The 22,971-nt window shown below is 60.0% G+C and overlaps 2 protein-coding genes across 4 annotated transcripts in view; both read right to left on the reverse strand.

Moving 5' to 3' along the window:
• Positions 1 to 218: 218 nt before the first annotated feature.
• Positions 219 to 16,052, reverse strand: MYO1F (myosin IF). 2 transcript variants are annotated; one of them, XM_052801865.1, is made up of 28 exons: positions 15,897 to 16,052; positions 11,777 to 11,914; positions 9,707 to 9,796; positions 9,129 to 9,223; positions 8,400 to 8,487; positions 8,099 to 8,188; positions 7,804 to 7,935; positions 7,592 to 7,726; positions 7,384 to 7,516; positions 6,803 to 6,999; positions 6,589 to 6,669; positions 6,326 to 6,412; positions 6,081 to 6,167; positions 5,634 to 5,801; positions 5,451 to 5,536; positions 4,976 to 5,057; positions 4,765 to 4,871; positions 4,319 to 4,417; positions 4,101 to 4,245; positions 3,803 to 3,917; positions 2,935 to 3,104; positions 2,655 to 2,800; positions 2,173 to 2,319; positions 1,945 to 2,093; positions 1,582 to 1,665; positions 1,238 to 1,439; positions 734 to 900; positions 219 to 640 (listed from the first exon to the last, which is right to left on the reverse strand). In XM_052801865.1, exons 1-28 carry the CDS (start codon positions 15,897 to 15,899, stop codon positions 564 to 566), a joined length of 3,300 nt encoding a protein of 1,099 aa, XP_052657825.1. In that variant the 5' UTR covers positions 15,900 to 16,052; the 3' UTR covers positions 219 to 563. The 2 variants fall into 2 exon arrangements, with proteins under 2 accessions (XP_052657825.1, XP_052657826.1); XM_052801866.1 differs by lacking the exons at positions 219 to 640; positions 734 to 900; positions 1,238 to 1,439 and having other exon boundaries at positions 1,582 to 1,808.
• Positions 16,053 to 18,327: 2,275 nt separating this feature from the next.
• ADAMTS10 (ADAM metallopeptidase with thrombospondin type 1 motif 10) overlaps positions 18,328 to 22,971 on the reverse strand; it is a 59,395-nt gene continuing 54,751 nt past the window's right edge. For both annotated transcript variants that reach the window (XM_052801657.1, XM_052801656.1), the window contains 5 exons: positions 22,795 to 22,924; positions 21,927 to 22,131; positions 21,525 to 21,701; positions 20,641 to 20,797; positions 18,328 to 20,241 (listed from right to left, as the gene is read on the reverse strand). In XM_052801657.1, coding sequence (XP_052657617.1) covers positions 20,132 to 20,241; positions 20,641 to 20,797; positions 21,525 to 21,701; positions 21,927 to 22,131; positions 22,795 to 22,924 — 779 coding nt within the window. In that variant the 3' untranslated portion in view covers positions 18,328 to 20,131. The remainder of the gene's footprint in view (positions 20,242 to 20,640; positions 20,798 to 21,524; positions 21,702 to 21,926; positions 22,132 to 22,794; positions 22,925 to 22,971) is intronic.

Here is a 22,971-nt window from a genome sequence, read left to right on the forward strand (position 1 = left end):
TGGAGATGCCTCAGCCAGGTTCCTGGGGGAGTTGGTTTCCGTATTCAGCTTCTTCTGGAGGGTTCAAGGTGGGGGGAATGGGGCTGCCTCCGACGTGTGTCTGCCCACGTCCCCACATGGGGACATGTGAGTGCAGGGCTCTTGTCACGGGGCCAGCGGGAACCATGGGCTGGCACCAGGGTGAAATACAAACTCCAGGCTCAATTTCTGAGTCAGACTGAGATTTGCTGAGTCTGATTATTTACGATAATTATTAACAATAATCCTATTTATACCCCAGAATCACCGGAGCAGTTCCACTCCCAGGGTACGAATAAGCAGCAAAGAGCCAGTCCTCGCTGCAGGGAGGCCACATCTAAAGCAGCTGCGGGATTCAGTGGTTGGCACCGGCACAGCCCAGCTGCCAGCACAGGCCAGGGGGGCTCGTGAGGCAGCACCCGTGAGATGCCAACGTTGGCGGAGAGCCGCCGCAGAGCCACCACCGGCCCCTTCGGCACTGCCTCGGTGGAGGTGGGGGTGGGAGGATGGCGGTTCCCTCCTTGCCTCCGGCCATTGTGCCCGGCTCAGATCTTCTGCACGTAGTTCCCGGGGAAAAGTCCTTCCTTGCCATGTAGCCGGCCTTTCCACCAGCCGGAGATATCTGGGAAGGGGGGAAGAAAAGAGCCGGGTCAGGCGTGGTGCTGCCACAGGGCACAGTGGGGAGAAACTGGGTAGGGCAGGAGTCCGGCCGTACCTTCCAGCAGGATGTCGATGATGTCCCCCACATTGAAGCTGAGCTCATCCACGTCCTGCCCGATGTACTGGTAGAGCGCCTGGCAGCGCGGCACGGCCGCCTTGGGCTGCGGCTTGGGACGCCTAGCCGGGGGCGGCCGCTGGCTCAGGCTTCGCCGGCGCTGCATGCTGCGGGGCCGGGAGAAACGGCGTTCACACCGAGGAGGGCAGGAAGGCGCGGGATGCGCTGCACCCTCCTTCCCGTCCTGCTCTCCCCCACCAACAGGATGCTCTGTGCATGCAGCGTGGGTGGGTCTTCCCAGTGCGGGGACTGGGAGAACTGGGTTGTGCAAGAGCCTGGGAGATGATGTCCTGCCAGCAAAGCTAGATTGCCCGGACCTGGTTGGGCTGTTGCTCCATTGGGCAGTCAAGCTGCTCAGAGGGGAAAGAGCATCTCCCAGGGCTGGCAGTAGTAGAGGGGAGGATGGGGCAGGGAGGGGGATGCTGGCACCGGTACAGGACCTACCCAGCCACCCCCTGGTCAGGCACATTGAGGAAATCCATGTTCTGCTCGGACGGGGGTCGCGTCTTTGTCTGGCGGCTGGCGTTTCGGGGGGGAAGTGCCGCGGCCGGTGGCCCCCGCGCCTGCTTCTGGGGTGTCGTGTAGGTGTCCCGCTGAGCCCGGCTGTTGCTGCGCGGGAACTGGGGTGCCCCGTTCCTGCAGGCTCCTGGAAGATCCCGCCCCGGGATGGTGCATTACAGGGGGCCCATGCTCAGCCTACACCCCCCCCCAGGAGTGCAGCACTGGCTGGATCCAGGCTGGGGTCTCCCCTCCACAGCACCCCCCCCCCTTGGCACTGCCCTTCTCACCTCTGGGTGCTGGTGGGGCGCTTCGGGAGGGTGCTGGATACCTGCTGCCACCTCTGCTCTGCGTTGCTCCCTTCCTCGTGGGCTCTAGGGGGGACACGAGCCCCCCGTTAGGTGATGGTCTTCAGAGCCAGCTGGAGGGGGGGGCTGTCCCCGCAGTTTGTACCCAGCTGCCCTTTTCCCCGAAACGCCCTGTGCTGCCCCATCACCCAAGCAGAAGCAGGTCTCTCCTGGGTGAAACGAAACCCCGCAGGACCGGGGCACACGCTGGCTCACCCCGATGTTCCCAAGCCTCCAGCTGTGCCCTGAGGCCCCAGCGCTCCTGTCCCCCCTCCCCACCACCCCCCCAGGCACCCCAGCACTCACTGGCATTCCTGGGGAGCCCATCCCCAATGGTGACCGTAAGGGTTTTGCCTCCGGCTTTGAGGGTGGCCACGTCGCCCTGTCCTCTGACAAAGGTGACGTTGCGGGTGCCGCCACCGCCCCAGCCCTCCTTCTTCACCCGAAACTGTAGTCTAGGGGAGAGAGAGGCCGTGAGGCCACAGTGACAGGACTCTGTCCTCCTTTGTCACCTCTCCCGGCCTCCATCCTTACGTGTCCTTGAAGGAGAGGCACAGCTTGGTGTGGGTGAGCTCCTCGTAGCGTTTGCACAGCAGGCTGATCAGCTCCGTCTTGAAGATGGACTCCAAGAAATTGTCGGCATCGTTCTCGTGGAGGATGAAGAAATCATCCTGCCTGGTGCTGGAGGAGCAACCCCAGTGCGGGGCCATCAGCAGGGGGGGGCAAGGCTGGTACCAGCCAGTGCTGGGGGGGAGCTGACACCCCCGTTGGGCCTGGATCCACCCCGAGGAAATTTGGAGGGCGATTTAGCTGGAAATCTCCCTGGCTTCCAAAGCCCCATCTGCAAAGCACTCTGCGAGGAGCCTCCTCCCCACGGCCTGATGCCCGCCTGCCTCCATGGGCGAGGGGCTGGGGCCCGGCCGGTGGCACCAGAGGATGAAGAGGCTGGTGGAGCTGATGGGTGAAGCCTGACTGCGTGGACCCCCCCCGTGCGGAGCCCGTGCTAAGGGACGCACCTCAGCGAGACGCCGCTCACCGCCTGGAGCTCCACCTTCTTCTTGAGCACCTCCTTGATCTGTCCCTTCTCAGGACCTTTCTTCACCTTCTCCCGCCCGATCAGGTAGAAGTACTTGGGGGTGAGGATGAAGTCCCGCTTGATGGGCTGGGAAAGAGCAGAAGCAGGGGGTGAGGGGGTGTTTGGAGGGGGGGTACAAGCCCCCCACACACCCCCCACACAAGGGTAGCCACCATGAGCCACAGCTTGGTCTGTCCCAAGCCCCTGGCATGTCTGCGTACCTTGAACCTCCGGTCGTACTTAGTGACGGAGTCGGCAAAGTCTATCCGCTCCCGCTTGGCCAGGAATTGGCGCAGCTCCGGCCGCTCCTCCATGCCCAGGTAATCGCCCACGAAATTCCTGTTGATGCTGTTCCTCCTCCTCTCTTTGAAGTTGTAGAGGATGTTGGAGGCTGTGAGGGACCCCGAAGCGATACTGGTCAGACAGGGCTCTGTGCTGGCAGCTCAGCCCTCAGCCCCTGCCCACCTGCCTGGCCAGTGTCTGCTCTCCCAAACTGGCTGTGGGAGCTGTGGGAACTGTCACAGGGATCGTGGCAGCAAGAAGTGGGACTTGTTTTATGCCATGGGAGGAATCCAAGCTGCTTGAGCTTGGCTGGCTTCGAAACCCATTAATTGCCTTCAAAAAACCTTGTCCTGTGGGAGGGAGGGAGGGAGGGAGGCAGCTGCTTTCTGGGTTTTCCTTGATTTTTCACTGCACACTTGGGAGGGTGGGCTAACACCCATGATGGGGTCAGGCAGTGACCACTGGCCTTTCCCATCCCTCTGCAAATGCTGACTCCCAGCTACTCCTCTCCATCCCTTTGCAGGCAATGAAATGCAGAGTGAGACAGTGCAAGGATCTGGTTTCTGTCCTATGGCCCCTCCCAGGGCTGGAAATAGGAGCAAGAAATCCATGTCCTCCTTTAAGATATAGGAAAAGACCCCGGGCGTCTCATGGTCCGGTCCATCCTCACCCCCCTTCCTTGTTAGTGCCACAATTACGAGCCAGGCTGCCGCTTTCCTGCCGCTCTGGCAGCTGGGCTGTCCCCAGCAAAGGGCACCCTAAAAGGGGTGCTGGGGTGCTGGTGTCCCCATCCTTGCCTGGCCTTACCCTCCTCTCGCATCTGCTCATACTTCCGGATGGCAACGTGCCGGCGCCAGGCCTTCTGGATCACCCGGGCGAAGCCGTCGAATTTCCGCTCCCGCATCTCTTCGAGAAGGAAGAGCTGGGAGGGACACGGGGTGCTGAGCACGGCCGGCCGGGGGCCACCAAGCCCCAGCTGCGTTGCTTCTCCTGCACATCGGCACCCCAAACCCTCCCCAGCGTTGCCCAAAGCGATGCTCAGCTGCGTGCAGTGTTCCCCGGGGATGCAGGGATATGGGGCGAGGAGCAGAGCCGGATCACCTACCGATTCGGGGTTCTTGACAAACACCTTGCTGCGACCCATCTGGTACTGGTCTGGGTCCATGTTGACGGAGCGCAGCAAGTGCTGTACCCCTTGCCGCTCGTCCCCGCGCCAGGACGGCCACGTCTCGGGGGTGAGGATGGCATAGCTGTGGGGAGAGGGGATGTGAGTCACGGCCAGGCTGCGGGAACCTGCCATTCCCCATCCCGGTGGTCACTCACCGTTGCAGGAATTTGTGGAAGAGGCGGCGGTAGGCGAAACCTGCCCGGCGCACCCGGATGTTTTCCTTCAGCCCCAGGTACTCGACTTGGTGCTTCACCCTGTGGAGCCGGGAGGGACAGGCTCGGCGTGGGATGGCAGGTCGGTGGGGGACCTGCTTGGGCCCTTCAGCCGCTGCTTTGCACAGGGATGCCCGTGGCTGTGCATGTGTGAGAGCTTCTTTGGGCTCAGATGGAGCCTCTGGGTGATGCACGTAGAGGGGTATGTGTCCCCCCGCACGCTCCTCAGCACCCACCTTGTGGTCCCCTGGGTCTGCGGGCAGCACAAAGGGACCGGCCCGGGGGTGCAGTTTTTGGAGGAAGGCCAGTCCTGGCCACATCTCCACGGTTGGGTCCCATTCCCCGGGGCTCTGTGGGCTCCCTGATAAATCACGAGGGGCCTCTGTTACCTGCTCTCCTCCCAGTCCCGGGGTTTCTTGGTCTCGTTGGGCTTGATGCAGCGGATGTAGTGTGGCGTGCACTTCATTAGCGTGTTCACCAGGTCGTTGGCCTGTTTCTGTTGCAAGGATTGACCTCTGTAGCATTAAAGGCATTGGTGGGAGCCCATCACCCTGCTGCTGCCCCAGAGGCAGCTACTGTCCTGCAGCCTCCGGGACGTACCTTGATTTTGGAGCCTGCGGTGGTCGGTCGTCCCTTTTTGTCAGAATCAAGCTTTTCTGGGAAAAGCATCCGGATGAAACCGCTGAAAGGCAGGTGACAGTCCCCAGGTGAGAGCTGCCAGGGTCCCCAAGCTCAGCACGTGCTGAGCTGAAACCAGCTCCAGCTCTGCTTTCTGCTGCTTGGAAATCCTGCACCGTGGCTGAGCCCGTCCCCCCCGACTACCCCCAGGCTGAGCAGGATTGGTGCTGGTGGATGAGCACCCCTCCACCCAGCCCCGCAGCCCCTGGGTGCCACTGTGCTCGATGGGGGGATGCCGCCGGTGCCCGCAGGGTGATGCAGGATGCTGAGCACCCTGAGCTGTGGCTCTGGCAGAGGCAGGACCAGCAAAGCTTTATGGTCTGGATGTTGAGGGTGCTGCCCTCTGCCCCAGCCCTTTTGGGGTGGCTTCTGGGACCACAGCGCTGCCAGGACTCACTATTCACTGCTCTGCATGAGCTCGATCAAGTCGGTGAAGAGCACATCCCGGTTGCGCTCACAGAAGCCGTTCACGTCATAGGAGACCTGGGGACAAGGAGGGGAGCTCAGCCCCGTGCCGCTGTGGCCAGGGCCGTGGAGTGTGGGATGTGGGGCGTGGGATGTGGGGCGTGGGGTGCTGTACCTTGCCTGCATAGTGGTGGATGACGAAGCCTGAGCTCCAGCTGTTGAAGTGCTCGTGGGTGCCCACGGCCGCCTGCAGCTTCTGCAGCAGGGTCTGGTCCGCCCCCTCGCCAGTGGCGTGCATGGTGGCACAGACGTCGTCCAGGACGCTCATGATCCCGGGGGGGTTCTGGGAGAGGGTAAGTGAAGCCATGGGTGTCCAAAGGCTGTGGGCAGGGCCTAATCCTGCATCTGGCTGTGCTCAAGTGCCCCACACTGGTCAAAGCTGCTTCATGCTGAACTGCAGCTTAGATGAAGGATGCAGAGCTGCTGCTCTCCCAAGGATGCTCCCTGGCAGGACCGGTTTCTGCCACCCATCCTTGACAGCACCCAGCCCATCCAGCACCCCTCTCTCTGGGTGCCTCAGCTCCCTGAGAAAGCCTCCCCCGGAGGAGGGGACCCCACTCACCAGCTTGTTCTCTATCAGGTCGCACACCACCTTGTTGTTGAAATACTGGATCTGGGTCCACTTGATCCCCTCCTGCACGTATTCCTCCTGGGGAAGCACAGGGAGAGTTGGGTGGGCCCCTGACCCATGGCATATGCTGCAGCCCCCCCTGCTCCAGCCATGGTGCCGGGACCGGCTGGCGGCAGGGGTGCGCAGGGTGCAGGAATCGGGGCGCTGGTGCAGCCCCGCGGCCCAGCCCCCCATACCTGCTCTGCCTTCAGAGTCAGCTCTATGAAGATTTGCTGCAGCTTCTCGTTCACAAAGTTAATGCAGAATTGCTCGAAGCCATTTTTCTGCAAAAGGACAAAAGATGAAAGAGAAGATGAGATTCAGTTGGCTTCTGGTCCTCTCACCGCATTGAGGGGACCCCAAACAGCAGATAACAGCCCCCTGCTCCAGCCGCTCTCCTTGCTGTGGGAGCAGGGAAGGACATTGCCCAGCTGGGCTCCTACAGCAAAGCAACACATACCTGGAATATTTCGAAGCCATAGATGTCCAGCACCCCGATGCTGTACTCCTCATATGGCTTCTGCATAGCCCGGTTGATAGACTGCAGGGAGAGACGGGATGAGCCACCTTCATCAGGGCCGTAGAGCAGTGGGGCTGGCTGAACGCAGGAGCGGATGGTGAGCATCCCCTCCGCGCTGCAGCCACTCTTGGCCCAGCCTGCCAGGACCACACACCTCCACGAGAAAGTCGAAGATGCGTGCGTAGAGCCCCTTGGCCAGGGCATCTCGGGTGTAAGCCGCCTGTTCCACGTTGAGGGTGACGGTGATGGACTCGGAGCGGCCGCCCCACTTGCTGTCCATTTTCCTGCTGGTGACCTTCTCGTTGAGGCGGTCCTGGTCGATCCCCAGCAGGTAGGCAGGGAAGGCCAGGGCTGGGCAGAGTGGGGGAGGGCAGTCAGGGCTGCCTGCTACCTGTACGCCCCTGGCACGCTGCCCGCAGGCGCTGCTGGACCCCCCCAGCCCCATCCGAGTGCAAAGGACAGCAGCGGTGCAGCGACCGGGGATGTGGGACGTGGTCCTCCTTCTGCTAAATCACAGCAAGGGACTCCTGGCATCTGTCCCCTTGCTAATTAAGCGCTGGTTGTGCCATTTGCTTGCTGCCTCAGTTTCCCCATGTCTAACGTGGGGAAGATGCTGACACTGCCTCTCTCCTCTGCCAGGGCATTTGTGCTATAAAGAGTCTGCAATTCATTGCCAAGGGCCTCTGCGAGCGTCCCCACTTGCCCGCCCCGGAGCAGGGGAAGTTGGCTACTCACAGTCAGCATTTTCCACTCGAGCATAGTTGCCTTCCTCCCGAAAGCTGATGTTTCCCAGGTGGAGGATCCCAGCCACGATCTGCAGCACCAGCTGCTGCTCCTCACCCCGGATGCCGACGACCTGCATGGCGTTCTGGGGGTGGGGGGAGCCCGTCAGCCCCTGCCCAGCTGCAGCTGGTTTTGGGGACTCCCCCTCCCAGGCACTCACCATGGTCTCATGGAAGTCACTGTGGTCATCTGTGCCCTCCACCTGGTACGTGTCCGACTGGTTTAGGTAGTAGTAATAATCAGGGCTCATGACGCCCAGGTTCTGCCGCTGCTCTTGGGACGCCCCTTCGATGAGCTGGGAGAGAAACGGGAGCTGAGGTTACCCAGCCTCTGGCCCCCGCGGCAGCCCAGCTGGCTCTGTGCCCCCCATACCTGATAGTAGATGTGGAAATTCCTCTCGCACTCATTCTGGCTCACCACCCGCGACTTCTCCAGCAGAAAGTTGGAGATCTTCCCCCCGTCGGGTTCGCCGCCCCGGCTGAACTGGATCTCGAAGTACTTCCCCTGCCCCAGCACAGCTCCCGCTCAGAGCCATGGCCCTGGCCGGCGGGACTCCTCAACCCCCCCAGCCCCGGCTCCTCTCCCGCTCCTCCCGCCACACTAGGACCATTGCTGGGACAGATCCTGGCTGTGGCGCTGACCCTCTGCACCCACCCTGGTGACTTACAAAGCGGCTGGAGTTGTTGTTCCGGACGGTTTTGGCATTTCCGAAGGCTTCCAGCAGCGGGTTGGACTGCAGGATGATGTCCTTCACATGCTGGGGGCAGAAGAGGGAGAGGGCTGAGCAGGGGGGCTGCACGCCTGCACCCCACTGCAGCAGCCCTGCCTTGGGGCTGGGGACAGACCCAGGGCTTTGCACGTCCCCAGCCCTGGAGCTGGGGCTGCTCCGTGTGCCACCATCAGATGGGTGGTGGGGAGCGGTTGGGAGGTGAAGCGATGTGTGGCTTTAGGGGTGGGGGTAGACATACCTGTACTTTCTCGCCACCCCCAGACACTTTGGAGATGTAGCCCATGATGTATTTCGCTGCCACTGTTTTCCCGGCCCCGCTTTCTCCACTGTGCAAATGGCAAAGCAGAGGAGACATGAAACGGCCTCACCAGGGTCGCCCATCCTGGGGTGCTTCGGGGTGGGATGCTGGAGCAGGGCTGGGGGGTGACAGTGGGTGACAGCAGGTGACGGGGGCTGTGGCCTCCCTCCTGCTGCGTAATCTGAGCGTGTGGCAGCACTAATGCCAGGGACGGGGCTGCCCGGGTGCTCTGGGATGTAAGCAGGGTTGGAGCAAGGCTGGGTGAGGAGCTGCTCCAGGAGATGTTGGATTTCTTATTGCTGGATTTTGGAGGGGAGGAGGGACACTTGGGAGCCTCAAGGGGAAGTCTCTGGCCTTGCCCCACATCCTGACCATTTCCCTTGCAACACTCAGCCGGAAAGGTGCATTGCACAAGGCTCGGTCCCTGCCTGGGACAACCTGGTCACAGCCCCGGCTGGTGCTCATGGCTCAGGACGTGGGGGTCCCTCCAGGCATCCCCACACGCTGGGTCCCCCAGGACCCACCACTGGGCTTCAGCCACCTCTTGCTGCTGCCCAGCTGCTGTGTTTAGCCGGGGTGCCCCCAGGGTGTGGGGAGAAACAGTGATGGGGGCAGCCGGCCCCATAGTGGTGGCACAGGGTCCCCAGCTGCGCCCCGCGTACCCCCTACCTGATGATGACGCACTGGTTCTCCCCATCGATCAGCATATTGCGGTACATGTTGTCGGTCAGGGCGTAGATATGGGGGGGATTTTCGTACTGAGCCTAAACAGGGGACAAGGACAGCAGCGCTGAGCACAGAGTAGCCATCAGCTCCCCGCCCTGAGTCCCCTCCCCAAATCCCCTTAACTCTGCCCATGCGTTACACAAGGCAGTGGCACACAGCAGGAATGGGGAATTAGTCTCTTGCCACAAACATGAGCTAATCAGCAGCATGTCAGATGTTTTTTCGACTCTCCCCTCCTCTTTGGGAAGCTCGTTGTGGCAGAGCTAGTCACTTGGGCTGGATTTTACCATGTTTGGGTTGCTCTGGTGTGTATTTATGAGCTGAATTTCCCAGGAATGTGGATTTGCTCCTAAGTCTCGTTACTGACTCTCCATCAATATGTTTGGGAGCACTGACCCCTGCAGCACCCAAAGGGCTGGGGAGGATGGGGACACTCATGGGACAACCTTCAGGTGTTTTGCACCAAATTAAACCAAATGAACCCTCGGCCAGCCCCGCCAGCTGGCACGCAGCAGCCTCACCGCCCCCTGGTACAGCTCGATCTCCCGGTCGGTGAAGTACGGCATCTGCTTGAAGGGGTTGACGGAGATGAGCACCGGCCCAATGTAGGTCTGAGTGGCAGGTTAAGGTCTGTGTGTCCTTTCTTGTGTCCCCCCTTCCCGCTGTCCCTTCCTGCCCTGGAGGCAGCGTCGGTGAGAGCAATGGCAGGAAGGTGGTTGGGGAGAGTCCCTGCCTCATCCTGGAAGCTGCACCAGGAATACCACGAGGGTTTTCAGCTCGGGTGCAGGCAGAGGTGCTCTCCTGGCCACGGGGCCCCAGTGTTTCACTCCCTCGGCCCCGAGGTGTCCCCCACAGAGTGATCAGTGCAGCAAGAGTATCCCCTCAGCTTCCTGGCCTCTGGCTGAGGATCGGCCCCAAAACCGGCATTTCCAGCATCCCACATCCTCCTGGAATTCACCCTCTGCTCAGCCGCTCATGCTCCATCTGTGGCTTTTGCAGCAGGAGATCGTCTCCATTTTACAACGAGGGAAACTGAGGCACGGAGAGGAAAGAAACTGCCAGCTTCTGCCTTTCCCTGGCCATCCAGCCACTCCACCTCCCTCAGTCCCTGCCTGCAGCATCCCCCAGTCACCCAGGTGTGGGCAGGGGAATGGAAAAGCAGGGAATTGTGCCTGGAAATGATGCAGCAGCAAGATGGGGATGAGCCCCCAGCACCCCGGGGCAGGTGCTGGGGAGATGGAGGTTGGGGACAGAGCAGTGCCAGTGGGGTTACCCTGAGCCCTTGATGTCCTATTTTTGGCCCACCTGACAGTGCAGTGGGGAAAGAGCAGCTGAAGGGCAGGAAGAGGGGCTTTTCTGGGAAATGCAGAAGCGCGGGGCATTGAGTCATGGCTAGACGGGAGCCCTGCGTGGCAGCACAAAAAAAGGAAGAAAGAGGCTGCGTGGGGTATTTTTTTCCTCAAAAAAAAAAAAAAAAAAAAAGCCAACCCCAAACCCAACCCCTAAACACATTTAAAGCCCCAGGGCTGCCGAAAAGAGCGGGGAGGATGGCTGCGTCACTGATGGCCCGGGACAGAGCATCGCCTTGTAAGGACAGAGCCGCATCTTCAAGGAAACCACAGCCACTTGCAGAAGCGTGAGCAAGTGGCTCAGCCCTGTGCTCAGCCCCACTGCCACCCGAGCCCCTGCCATGCCCTGCTCTGCACGACAGGGATTTTGTCCTCTTCCCCATCAGAGCCGGCCACACACCAGAGCTGGGGTGCAGGCGAAGCGTGTGCAATGGTGCCGGGGTGCTGAGCCGGCCACATCCCCAGGCAGGTGTGGGGTGAGCAAGGCAAGGGCTCAGCACCTCAAATCGTGGGTGTGGGGATATCCCCCCCATCTGCACCGCAGAGCCTGAGAGCTGCCGAGCCTCGTGCACGGCGCTCAGCAGGGTCAACTCTGTGATGGGAGCCAGTGACTGCAAAAGCTTCTGGGCTGGGGGATGGCGCAGCAGGGGCAACACTGGGCAGGGTGGGAGCTTTGCACCCTGTGCTGGCTTGATGGTGTCCCATGTGGCCTGACACCAGTGGAGAGTGATGGGTGGCACCTCATCCCCATGTCTGCAGAGATGCTCCTGCTCCATCCAGGCTTTGCTTGGATTTGCTGTGGGTGCGGAGCTGCCAGGGCATGCTGTGGGCATCGGGGGGGTTGGGTGACAGAAACAGGGGACGATGGCCACTACTGCCACTGGGGTCTGGCCCCCTTGGCACAGGCAGGTGGGTCTCCAGTGTGCAGGAGCAGTGGGAAACAGCAGATGAGGGGCTTTGCTCAGTGCTCTTTGCCTAGGGCTTTGTGGCCACAAAGGAAGGACCAAAGTGGGTCCAGGGCACGGCAGGATGGGGGTCACCGTTGTGGTCTCTCTGTCGAGTGCAACTCAGCTTGGGAATGGTGGCATTCCCGCAGCCGATCCCAATCTTGTCCCACCACAGTGTAAGGATGGGATACTCTGCAAGCATTGGGGCAGCCCCAGTTTGGCCCACGCCCTGGCAAAGCCTTGGAGCACAGCCCTGTCGCTCCCTGTCCCTGTCCCGCTGCCCCGGGAAGGATACAAAGATGTAATCGTCCATAAATCGCTTCTTGAGGTTCTCCACGATGGCCTCCTCGGAGATCTTGGAGAGCAGGACCATGTCGTCCACGCCGCTCTGCTTGACATTGTGGCTCTGCCAGTGGAAGCGCTCCTTGCTGCCCTGCGGGGAGAGGGCCACAGTGACTGCACTGGGGCCACCACCGATGGGAATGGGGCTCCAGGCCTGGATCTGGCCCCAGCTCCCCCTGAGCTGCTGGTAGCTATAACTGGCCCCTGCTCCAGCTGTGGCTCCAAAAAAGGGTGCAAAGAGGGGTGTTTTGGCCACGCTGGGAACTTGCAAAGCTCAAAATCCCAGCGCTGCTGCGCCTGGGCTTGCCCCATTCCTCTGGCTGGATCCTGCCTCACTGCAGGTCCGGCACCCTGGAGAGGAGCCGGCCTGGCACTGACAGCCTGCAGGCATGTTTGTAACATCACCCCTGCTTGCTATGGCGGTAACGAAGGACTAACGAAGCAACTGCTGTGCAGGCTCTGCTTATGAGTCAAAGGGGCAGCAAAAATAACCCAGGGGAAGGGCAAAAATTGCAGCTGGTGGGGGCATCCCCGGTACTGCACATCCTCCGCACCCCCACATCCCCTTTGCACCAGGGCAGAGGTGCGACTGTATCCCCATCACCTTTTCCTCTCTGCCCAGGGAGATACCATCACCCGCTTTCCAGCCGTCCCCCAACTCGCCTGGCTCTGTCCTCCGGGGGCCATGGGGCAGCAGGAAAACTGTGGGCTATGATTTAAGCCATTGTGGGGCTAAACACAGCCTTGGGCTAGGAGGGGAGGGTAAGATTTCACTGTGCCCAAAGAAAATTACTCAAAGGTTCCTTGTCTTTGATGCTGCAGAGGAAACTTGCTGAACACAGCTGCGATGCCCGTGCGGTCTCTGGTGCGGTGCCCAGGAGGGGACACCTCATCTGGACCCGCCGGCGGCTCCTCTGTGCCTGTCCCGCAGCCCCCATGGTTCCGCTTTCACCCCAGTGCTCCCAGCACCGATTTCACTTCTCCTCTCCCCATCACCCCCGGCCTCTTACTCTTTCCATTTCCCTTTTCTTCTCTTCCCCTTTTGCTTCATTTTCCTGCTGGCTCTCAAGATTTGAGGCCTCCAGACCCCCATGCCTTTGCGCCCTCCTGTCGACCCCTGATTTTCGCAGGCTGCCTGCAGCCCGCTTGCACCCACCCTCAGATGCTCGGCACAACCCGGCACCATCGCGATGGGGGACGGAGGGACCGTCATGGAGCGTGGAGGAGCTCAGCAGCATTGTGCTGCTCCCCCCGACCGCCTCCATCGCCACTGGGCTGCCGGGCTTTGCAACCCAAAATACCATCCGTGCCCCCTCAAACCCCAAGTACAACTCAAGCTCCTGTAGCTGGTGGAGGGGCTTTTGGCTTCATTGTCCCACCACCTTCCCTTGGGATGCATGGACTTAGGTCAGCTCAGGGAGTCCAGAGGGGATCAGGGCTGCTCACGCAGCCTGAAACCACGTGGGGAGCTTCTCCTCTTCCTCCTGTTTGTTGTTTATGGGCCTTTTTCTTGCCTTCCCCTCCTCTTCCTCCCCTCCATCCTAATAAGCCACTAGAAACGCCACCCAGAAAAATGCAGGGGGGCTCAGTCATCCACTCCAGGTCACTGTGCTGTCACCCAGGGAGCTGTCAGTGACGCCAGGAGCTGCCCAGCTTCAACCCAACCTGGCCAAAATCTTGTGCTTCAGGTGGAGAGGAGTGGGTTGGGAGGAGCCCGTGGGGAGCCCGACACCTTGGTTCCCCGTCCCCTGCCTGCATTGCCCTGAGCCCTCTGGCACAGGCACCCTGGCCTCACGTGGCTGGTTATGGCACCAAATTAAGGCAAATATAGGCATTTCCTGTATTGCAAGCTTGGTGCTTTTGAGCTGACAACCGGAGTTTCTCCTTCAGTCAAATGACTGCTCAGAGCTGTCAGTGGCAAGTGCGTGCCCTTGCAACACCTCCTCTTCCTCCGGGCGCAGGTTAGGTGCTTTCCTGGCTCAGCTGGGGCACCTGATGCAGCACAGCTGCAGGGAAAACACCAGCTCACTTTAAACGAAGGTTTTGTCCCGGATATCTGCAAGGCTGTGGGTGTTTCTGCCCTGTTTCTGGGAGCACAAAGTCTGCCTGGCTTTCCTCAGCACATCCCGAGAGGCGGCATGGGTGCTTCGCAGGGCCAGGGCTCACTAAGCTTGGTAAAAGTCTTGTGGGGAGGATGAAGAGGAATGATGCTCCCTCAAAACTGTAGCATTGCCCAAACTCAGCATCCAGCGAGCCCTCGTGGGGTGGGGGCTGTAGGCAGCATCCCTGTGGGGAGCGGGGGCACAAACTGAATTTGTTTTCAGAGGTTTGGAGCAGCAGTTCCTCAGTCCCCTCCTCTGTCCCAGGCCAAAGCGAGTGATGAGCCAGAAAGCAGCAACTCGACAGCCTCCACCATGGGGGTCCCCAGGGAAGGGGACTGATGAGTGGCCTGGACCAAACACCATCCGTGAAGCCATTTAATCCTCAAGCCGAGTGGCGAGCAGCTTTCGGCAGCCCTTGGTCTGGGCTTCCAGGTGCAGTTTGCAGCCACTTTGCACGAGGGACTTCGCTCTGACGGTGGTCCCATGCATGAGGGGTGCATTAATGGGGACCCCCAAGAACACCCCAGCCAAGGGCTGCGGGATGGGGACTGTCACCATCACAGCCACCGCCTGTGCCCGGGGCTGTGGATGCACCCGGTGCTCATGATAGGATCGCTGAGGCAGGGAGTGGAGTAGCCCTGCAGCAGCAATTGCAAAACATCCTCTGTTTTTCTTCAAAGCTCAGGTCTGAACCATCAAAAAAACCCTGCATGCCCCGAGTGGGGAGCGGACACAGCCCAAGGTGGCACCTTTTTTCTCGAGATAGGGCAAGCCCAGATGCAGCCAACACCTTAAAACCACCGGAAGCCTTGAGAAGAGCGGTGCGGGGTGTTGCATTGCTGTCACAACCCTGCAAGGTCCCAGGCACAGGCAGGGTTTGGGGATGGGGCATTTCCCCCAGTGTTTTGGGGATGGGAGCTGGCCCCAGAGCTGGGCCCCGGCAGGGTTCAGGGTCGTGGCTGCACAGCCCTTCGCGAAGCCACAAAGCTTCTTCAGGTCTTGGGTGGCAGTGTGGAGGGGACAGTGTTTGCATCTTGTGGGGGACAGCATCTGAGCAGTCTCTCAGAAGTGGCAACCGCAACTATGGGTGGGAGAAGGCTCTGTTTCAGCCTGGCCACTGTCCCCTTCCTGGCTGGGTTGAAAAATTTGGGGACAGCATCACTCCGAGACACGGAGGGAGCAGAGCCATGGGCTGAAGGACATGGCTGCAGCCCCACCGTGCAGACCCTTACTCCATGCCTGAGCATCTCCCCAATTTTGAGAGCTTTCGCCTTTCGCTTCTGCCTCCAAATCAACTTCCAGCCCTGGCCACCACCCTTTCAGCAGCCCCACGTCCTGCCTGCAGCCCATGTTCCCTGCATGTTCCCGGGTGCAAGGTCCAACCCTGGGCACCAACACCCAGAGGGTCCTTCCTGGCTTGAGCTGGCCTGGAGGGTACAGCTGCCCCCAGCAGCCCCTGCCACCCCACTGCACTCTGCCTGAACACCCTGCCGGCACCATGAGCGCTGAAACCACAAACACTGGTGGGAAGTTGGGCCAAGAGGAACGCAAGGGTTCTCCTGTGGGTACCGTACCAGCAACAGCAAAATCAAAACCACTTTGTGTCAGCCCAGCCTCACCGCCTGGTGCCCTCCATCCTGCTCGGGTCAGTGCTCCTGGGAGCACCGACCCTGCACCCAGCACCCATCCCCAATCCCCGGCTGCTCCCCACCACTGTACCCTGCTCCAGTGCCTCACCCAGCCCCAGCTCTGCTCCCCGTCCCCAACCCTAGGTAGCACTGTCCCCACTCCAGCAGGGACATCGGGTGGGCTCCTGCCACCTCCCAGAAAGCAGCAAGGGACCAAGATGGGTGCAGTAGAGGACAGGGCTAAGATAGCCCTGAGGTGGCAGGAAGAGAGGGTGACATCCCCAGGGTGCCGAAGGGAGACGGGGTTGGGGGGGAGGCCAGCAACGGCCCCACTTGCACTCACCATGGTGTCCCTGTGTCTTGCCCCCCGGGGACGTGGCGGGTCGGGGCTCTTGTCACCGAGGGCCCAGGGCCATCCTGAAACACTTGGCTTTTGTGTTTCTGCTGCAACTACAAACCTTTTCCTCCTCCCACTTCCTCATTTTGTGCCGGTTTGCCGGGGGTGGGGAGGATGAGGGTGGCTCTCTGCTGCCGGGGGTGGCCCTCCCCAGGGTGACCCCATCTCTGCTGCAGACGGGTGCTGCCGGTGCCAGGGGGCACTGATCTGGGTAAGTGGGTGGGTGCTGGGTAGAGTCCGGCAGGGATGCTCAGAGCCTCCACAAAACCTTTCCCCACGCTCCGACGTGACAGCTTGAGGTGCCCCCCTCCAGCGGTAGGCAGTCAGTGCTAGGGGATTCTCTGCTTTAAGGTACTTCTAGGAGCATTATGCTTTGGTAGCTTGTTTTTTAGGTCTTTTGAGTAAAAAAGGCCATACCTAAGGAAATGTTATGGCTACAAATGGGCTGAAACCATTTCAAATAGACCATTGCGGGAGCTGTGTGAGGAACAGCCGCGATGGTGCCCCCACCACAACTGCAGAGCTGGTGCTGCTGCAATCCTGCGCGCACACACAGACCCATCTTCACGCAACACCCCTGGGGAGAAAATGAATCTCTGCAAGCCCTGGCTCATTGCGATGGTACCGCAACGCCGATCCAAGGCTATGCGTAAAGAAGGGAGCCCGTCGCGATGAGCAGTTCTGGCCCTACTCAACAGTCTATTGGTGTGGGCCCAACTACGTGACAGCGGTCAGACAATAAGGCAGCCCTGCACCCGCCAGCAGCACCAGCAGTGGAGAGGGACAGGAGCAGGGAAGCGTCAGGCAGCGACTGGCACCTTCTGGGTGCTGCGTCCCGACGCCCAAGGAAGCTGCCAAATGAAGTGCCGGGGCAACTAGAAGAGGTGCCAAAGCACAGAGGACGTGTGGAAGCTCTTTGGTTGGGACGACACGGAGCCCATGGAGGTTGACCCAGTGGGAGGTGGGGAGGAGCCCATGGAGGTCGATCCAATTCCAGCAGACCTAGCTGGGCTCTGCACTGCTGGTTCCAGGCGATGCCCGAAGAAGGGAGCCCGTCGCGCTGGGAAGATCTGGCCCCACCCAAGACTCTACCGGCGCGGGGCCAGCTCCTCGCCAGTGGGCAGGTATGCTTGGGGGTGGTGGGAAGCCGCGGCCTTGGTGGAGCCGGCCTGCGCGTGGCTCCCAGGCATCACTCGATCATCTCCTCTCCATCCATCACTCTCCCTTGAAACGTGGCGGAGCTTCGAGCGCTGCTTGGGCTCTTCCTCCCCACCCTGCACTCCCCTGCTGCCCCAGATATTCATCGGGTATCTCCCCTTTCCTTTCCAGTGTGTGGGTGGCACAGCACCGCAGGGTCACGCTACGGAGACCATCCGCGGCGAACACCCGCCCCGTGCTGGGCACCACTCTCACCAGCAGAGTTTGCAGAAGCCAGAGGATCAAAGCCTTCCTCAGATCCCTCCTCCTCAAATAAACCTCTTCTAACCTTGGCCTTGTGGCACTTTCTGGGGGGGGGAAGAGCTGGAACAAGAGGGGGCAACGCTTTGTCGAGGCCTAGCACCCAAGACCGGCTCAGGGCCCTGAGCTTTGGAAACGGCCTCTCTCTTCTTGTCAAGACCATCATCTCAGTCACTCGCAGCCCGGTTAGATTCGGAGAATCGTAGACTCACAGAATGGGTTGGGTGGGAAGGGACCTTTCAAGGTCACCTAGTCCAACCCCCTGCCATGAGCAGGGACACCTTCAACTAGAGCAGGTTGCTCAGAGCCCCGTCCAACCTGACCTTGAATGTTTCCAGGGATGGGGCAGCTACCGCCTCTCTGGGCAACCTGTGCCAGTGTTTCTCCACCCTCACTGTAAAAAATGTCTTCCTTGCAACTAGTCTGAATCTCCCCTGTTTTAGTTTAAAACCATCACCCCTTGTCCTGTCGCAACAGGCCCTACTGACGAGTCTGTCCTCTGGTTCTCCAGAGCACGAGACACGGTGCAAACCTTTGTGTCAATCCCCACGCGAACCACCCCAAGGGATTCAGGGAAGCATCGGCGGTGCTGCAGACACGTAGTTCTTCAAAGAGTCCCCCCCGCCCCATTAAAATCCCAAACCAGCACCACCAACACAGGGGGTCTGTGTGCCCCCAGGCTGGACAGCCCACCCGTGAGGGGTCTGCCAAGGGGAAGCCTGTTCCTACGTGCCACGCAGGAGCTCTGAGTGAATCTCCACCTCTCCGACCCGCTCCGGTCACTCGGGGCTGCCGGGAGAACCCTCCCCTGCTGCCCAAACCTCTCCTCCAGCGTGAGCACAAGGAGCACTGTGGTGTGGGGCTGCCCAGAGCCCAGGCTTGCTGCTCGAGAAACAAGACTGGGACCAGAAGCTGCGCCTGGGATGGTAGCTACTCCTTTATTATAAATCATGCCGTTACGTCGCTCCTCCTCAGAGTTAGTACGTTAAACATTTTTCATTATATATATATCTCATCTATATAAAAAGGTGAAAACACCCCCTCCCCTCACCAAAATGTCAGAAGGGAGCGTGGCACCGGGAAGGAAGACAAAGGAAGGCCCGCTCGACAGCCAAGTGGGATTTGCTGAGCACCAGAGAAGCTGCGATTGGCTGACGAGCGGGTAAAAATACAGATGGTAGACTAACACATGATGGCTGGTAGGGCAGAGAGGTTTGTTCTGGTTAAAGAGGGCTCTCCCCCTCCCTGCACCCTAGGGATGACCCCTAAGGGGAACAGAACATAGCTTGGACAAGATCTCCCGTCTTTGTGATGCAGAAAGGCCTGAAAATAATAATAATAATGACAATAATGATAACAAAAACCACATGCTTTGTTGACTGGTAATTCAGGTCTGCTCCGCAGGCCGTGGTGGCCCATGGAGAAGACATGTGTCAGCCCAAATTTGGCCAGGAGGTGTCCTGAAGGAATTTCAACCCTGCTCCTTTCCCATCACTGGAGGTCTCCTGGGGGCAGAGGAGCGGGTGGCACTGGGACCGATAGCCCAAGTCCACAGCGGCGTGCAACAAGGGTGCCTTTGGAGGCAAAGCACCTTTCGGAGGCAAAGCACCTTTCAGAGGCAAAGCACCTTTGGAATAAAGCACCTTTGGAGGCAAAGCAGCCGTGGAGGCCGTGGCGTTTGCTGGGGAGGGCCCTGCCAGGACCAGGCAGAGTGGTCCTGCAGTTACGGCTCGGCAATGGGGACACAGTGACCAAGACAGTTCTCGTCCTGCATCCTCCTTTGCTTTGCTTCCTGCAGCCCGGCATGTCCTTGATGCCCGTTAAGTGACTGCAACCCTGAGCACGACTGGGCCATGACCTCAGCTCATGCTTCGAGGTGTTTCTGGAATAAAAAATGGTCATAATAGTGATAAGGACTTTAAGGAAAAATAGGGGGACACCCCAATCAAAGTAGGTTGTTAAGAGAGTTTGAATAACCCCCTCTCCCAGTTAAACTGGTGTCACTGCTCTGCTCACTGAGTGACCTGCTCTCTGTCCCCTGCTGCACGTCCCAAGGTGACAGGATGCAAACCAATAAAACAAAATTCCTGCTCCAGCCCCACTCCCCACAGCAGCTCATCTTTATCCATCGCCCAGAGGCCACAAGCCACGCTTATCACCCGTGGCACCTGAAACCTCCTCCCTGTCTGCCTTGGGATCCCCGAGGGAAAGGCAGCAGCCCCCGGTGCGCTCAGCCTCCCTGGGGAGGCCCCGCTGTAGGCCACGATGCCCCATGATGCCCTCGGGACACGGGCGCGGAACAGGACAGGGCAAGAGCAGGGCGAGTGGTGCCGCTTTGGTGGCTGTCTCGGCGTCTGCAGGACCTGGGTCCGCTACTAATAAATAACAATGTCAGAATTTCAAGTAATGTCCCTGCTGCCGCGCTCTGCCCAGCTTCTCCCTCTCCCACCGTTCATCGACCGGCTCCTGTCACACTGGACCGTGGCGGTGTCTGCAGCGGCTGGCAGTGGTTTAACTGGGAACCTGCCATTGTGAAGCTCGGGGGCGAAGGGTGCATGTCTTTGGGGGACGGGTTTGGGTGACGCCGGCTCCCACTGGAAGCACGACCAGTGTCTGTGTTGGACCCAGGGGAGATTGCCGGGGCGGAGAGGAAGGGCGCAGCTCGGCAGCCCTCCGGCGTAGTTTTTGTCTTCCAGTTTTCCCATGGGGGTCACACTGTGTCCCTAGTGCCCCTGGCATGTTTTACAGCACATCTGTCGGAAGTAGGTCCGGCTGCAGAACTTGAACTTCAGGACGAGAGGGCAGTAGGCCACCTTGTTCACATCCTTGCACTCTGGATGGGCGATAGAGGGAAGCAGGGTTACAGCTGCCTTGAGGACCCCCAAGGGGGACTTCTAACCAGCACTATGCAAGCTCTTTTTGCACCCTGATGCCCAGCTCCTGGGGGCTTTTCGCCAGGAAGAGGCAGCCGTGTTGAAGAAGCTACTGAGAACCTCACTACTGAAAGCCTCTCTTTGCCAAGGTGCAGTTACTTCATTTTATCAGCGTCACGGCATGCCAGTTTGGCCTGGGACCAGAGGGGACAGCACCAGGTCTCCCCATGAGAGCCTCACCCCACAGCACCTAGACCCCAACTTGGGCTGTGCTGGCTCCAGTGTCCCTGTACCACATAGCCCCCCGAGGCTGGCAGTGCTCTGCATTTCCCTCCCCAGTCCCCCTGTCTCCCTCATACCTTCAGGGTTGTCCGTAGGTCCCGATTCGCACTTGGTCTCGCACTGCTGCATGCCGGGTGGCTGCAGGGTCTCTACACAGTCGCTGGACGGCTGCCCGGTGTGAGCCAGGCACTGGACGGATCTTCTTTGCTGGCCAAGGCCACACTGCGCAGAGCACTGCCGGGAAACAGCACAGCACGGAGCTGTGGTGGCTGCCATGGCTTTAATAACGTGGGGGGAGAGGGCACAGCCAGGTCTTAGGAGGTGCAAAGGGTGCTGGATGCAGTTGTCCCTTCCCTCACCAGCAGCTGCAGGGACCTCGCTGGTACGGCTGAGTGGGAGGCCCCACTTCCTGAAAAGCTTGCTTCGAACCTCCAGGACTCAGCGAGGGTCTCTCCATCCAGCCCTAAATCACCGGCCTTTCCCAGGCCTCCTGCACCCCGATGTCACCCTGCAGCTTGAGGGGTGTTAGAGGGAAGGGAGGACTGTCAGCATCGCCCCGCTGTAGGCACCAGGCTGGGCTGTGGCAGGTGGACCAGCAGCTGCCCCGCTTGCAGCCAGCCCAGCCCACCTTTGCAGCCCATCGCTCCCACTGCTCTGCACTGCTCCCTGTCCTCACTGCCCTGCTGCCCCCCAGATCCCCGTGGGGGCCCTCCAACAACTTCTGTGGGGCCCTGCTAGGCCCAGGAGACTCCCTGAACCAGCTGTGCACTTGGGCCACCACCGCAATGGCCTCCTGAGCTAATGGAGGGCAAAGAACTGCCGCAGAGTCCTGCTGCCCCCCAGATAGTTGTGGTGGCCACATTGGGTTCTGCTGGCAGGTAAAAGCCCTGTGTGACTAGGATTTGAGGGGCTGGGGAGGCAGAGTCTTCTTCAAAAACCTCATGGGAAGGATTGTCCCTACCTCTCCCCACTCGCCAGTCACCCAGCGCGGCGGTGGGCAGCGCCGCAGGTTGCACCTCATGCTGGTCGGCGGCTTGGAGCCTTCATAGCACTGGGAGGTGGGCAGAGTTGCACTGTGGTCACCACTCTTGCAGAGGACGATGCGGTGGCGGAAACCTGGCCCGCAGCTTGGGGTGCACTGCAAAGAGAGGACACGTGGTCAGGATGTATGGCAAAGAGCAGAGAGAGGCAGCACTGGCTCTCCCCACCAGTGCTCCCACCTTGCCTGTCTCCTGAGCTTCAAGACCGTTTCCCACATTATGCCCTCCATGCAGCCATCGCTAATGCTCTGGCCTAGCGATTGACTCTGTCCCCCTAAGGACCAGTGCTATCAGAGAGGTGAGGGCCGATGTTAAGCACTTACCTCAGACCAGTCCAGGGCGACCCACTCTGGAGGACATGTCTGGTTATTGCAAGGCTCAAGCATCTTTGGCCGTGGATGGGTGCAAGAAGCATCATCCAAGGTCTTCTCCTCAGTGGCAGAGATTTTACGCTTGCAGAAGACACTGCGTGTGCGGACGCCTTCATTGCAACTTCGGCTGCATTCAGACCAGTTCCCAATCACCCAGCTGGAGACAGGTGAAACAGCAAAGTTGTGAGGGGCACAGAGGTCCATGCTTGTCCCCATACTCCTGTACACAGCTCTGTTCCTACTCTGGCCACAGCCTCCCAGGCAGCTCTGGTTGAATCACAGAGTTCCTCCACATCTCCCTTTCCCCTTCAAGAGAGGGGCAAGGGCCAGCCAGGGAGGAGCTGGGACAATTTCTGAGGAACCGCACCGAGTATGTGCTCAGCACCAAAGGACCAGATGGGGAGGGCTCCTTTCTGCAAGTAGCTCAGTAGCGCAGGGAGGAGGCCACGCTACAGAGACCATCCTCAGCCAACACACCGTGTTCTTGGCACATCTCTCACTGAGCAAGGCACGGTGTAGCCTCGTGCACAGAGCACTGTGGTGGAGACAGGTTTCTGCTCTCTGCATCACCACTGCCCCTTCCCCACAGCAATGCACTTGGGCTGTGCAGGTTGTGCGCTGTATTGTGCTCATGATGGGGCACAGAGGAGAAAGCTGTCCCCCCTCCGCAGCAGAGCTGCTCCAGCCAGGTAGTGTTACCCCTGGGTACTGTGGCAGGGGACTCTGACTTGAGAATGGTAGAGAGGGGGCAATTTCACCCTCCTCCACCCTGGCTTTTCCACCCACACTCCCTCGATCTGCTCCAAGCTATGGTACTCACGCCGGGGGGCACGGTTCGGTATTGCACGGCCTCTGCCGCTCTGGCATTTTAGTTTCAGGGCTACAGAAATGGTTGAAGACAGTTGAGCCATCGGAAAGTTTCTTGCATACCACAGATTGGATCTGGCTGCCTGCCAAGAAAAAGAGGCAAGGGAGAAAGAGAGGAGCACCCTGAGGC

Source organism: Harpia harpyja, chromosome 11, assembly GCF_026419915.1.
Source record: "Harpia harpyja isolate bHarHar1 chromosome 11, bHarHar1 primary haplotype, whole genome shotgun sequence".
Taxonomy (NCBI): domain Eukaryota; kingdom Metazoa; phylum Chordata; class Aves; order Accipitriformes; family Accipitridae; genus Harpia; species Harpia harpyja.

Coding starts and splice junctions, on each gene's coding strand:
- MYO1F (XM_052801865.1), bottom strand. Junction 7,936..8,098: donor ACAACAACTCCAGCCGCTTT/GTAAGTCACCAG, acceptor GTGCTGGGGCAG/GGGAAGTACTTCGAGATCCA. Junction 7,000..7,383: donor TCGAGTGGAAAATGCTGACT/GTGAGTAGCCAA, acceptor CACTCTGCCCAG/CCCTGGCCTTCCCTGCCTAC.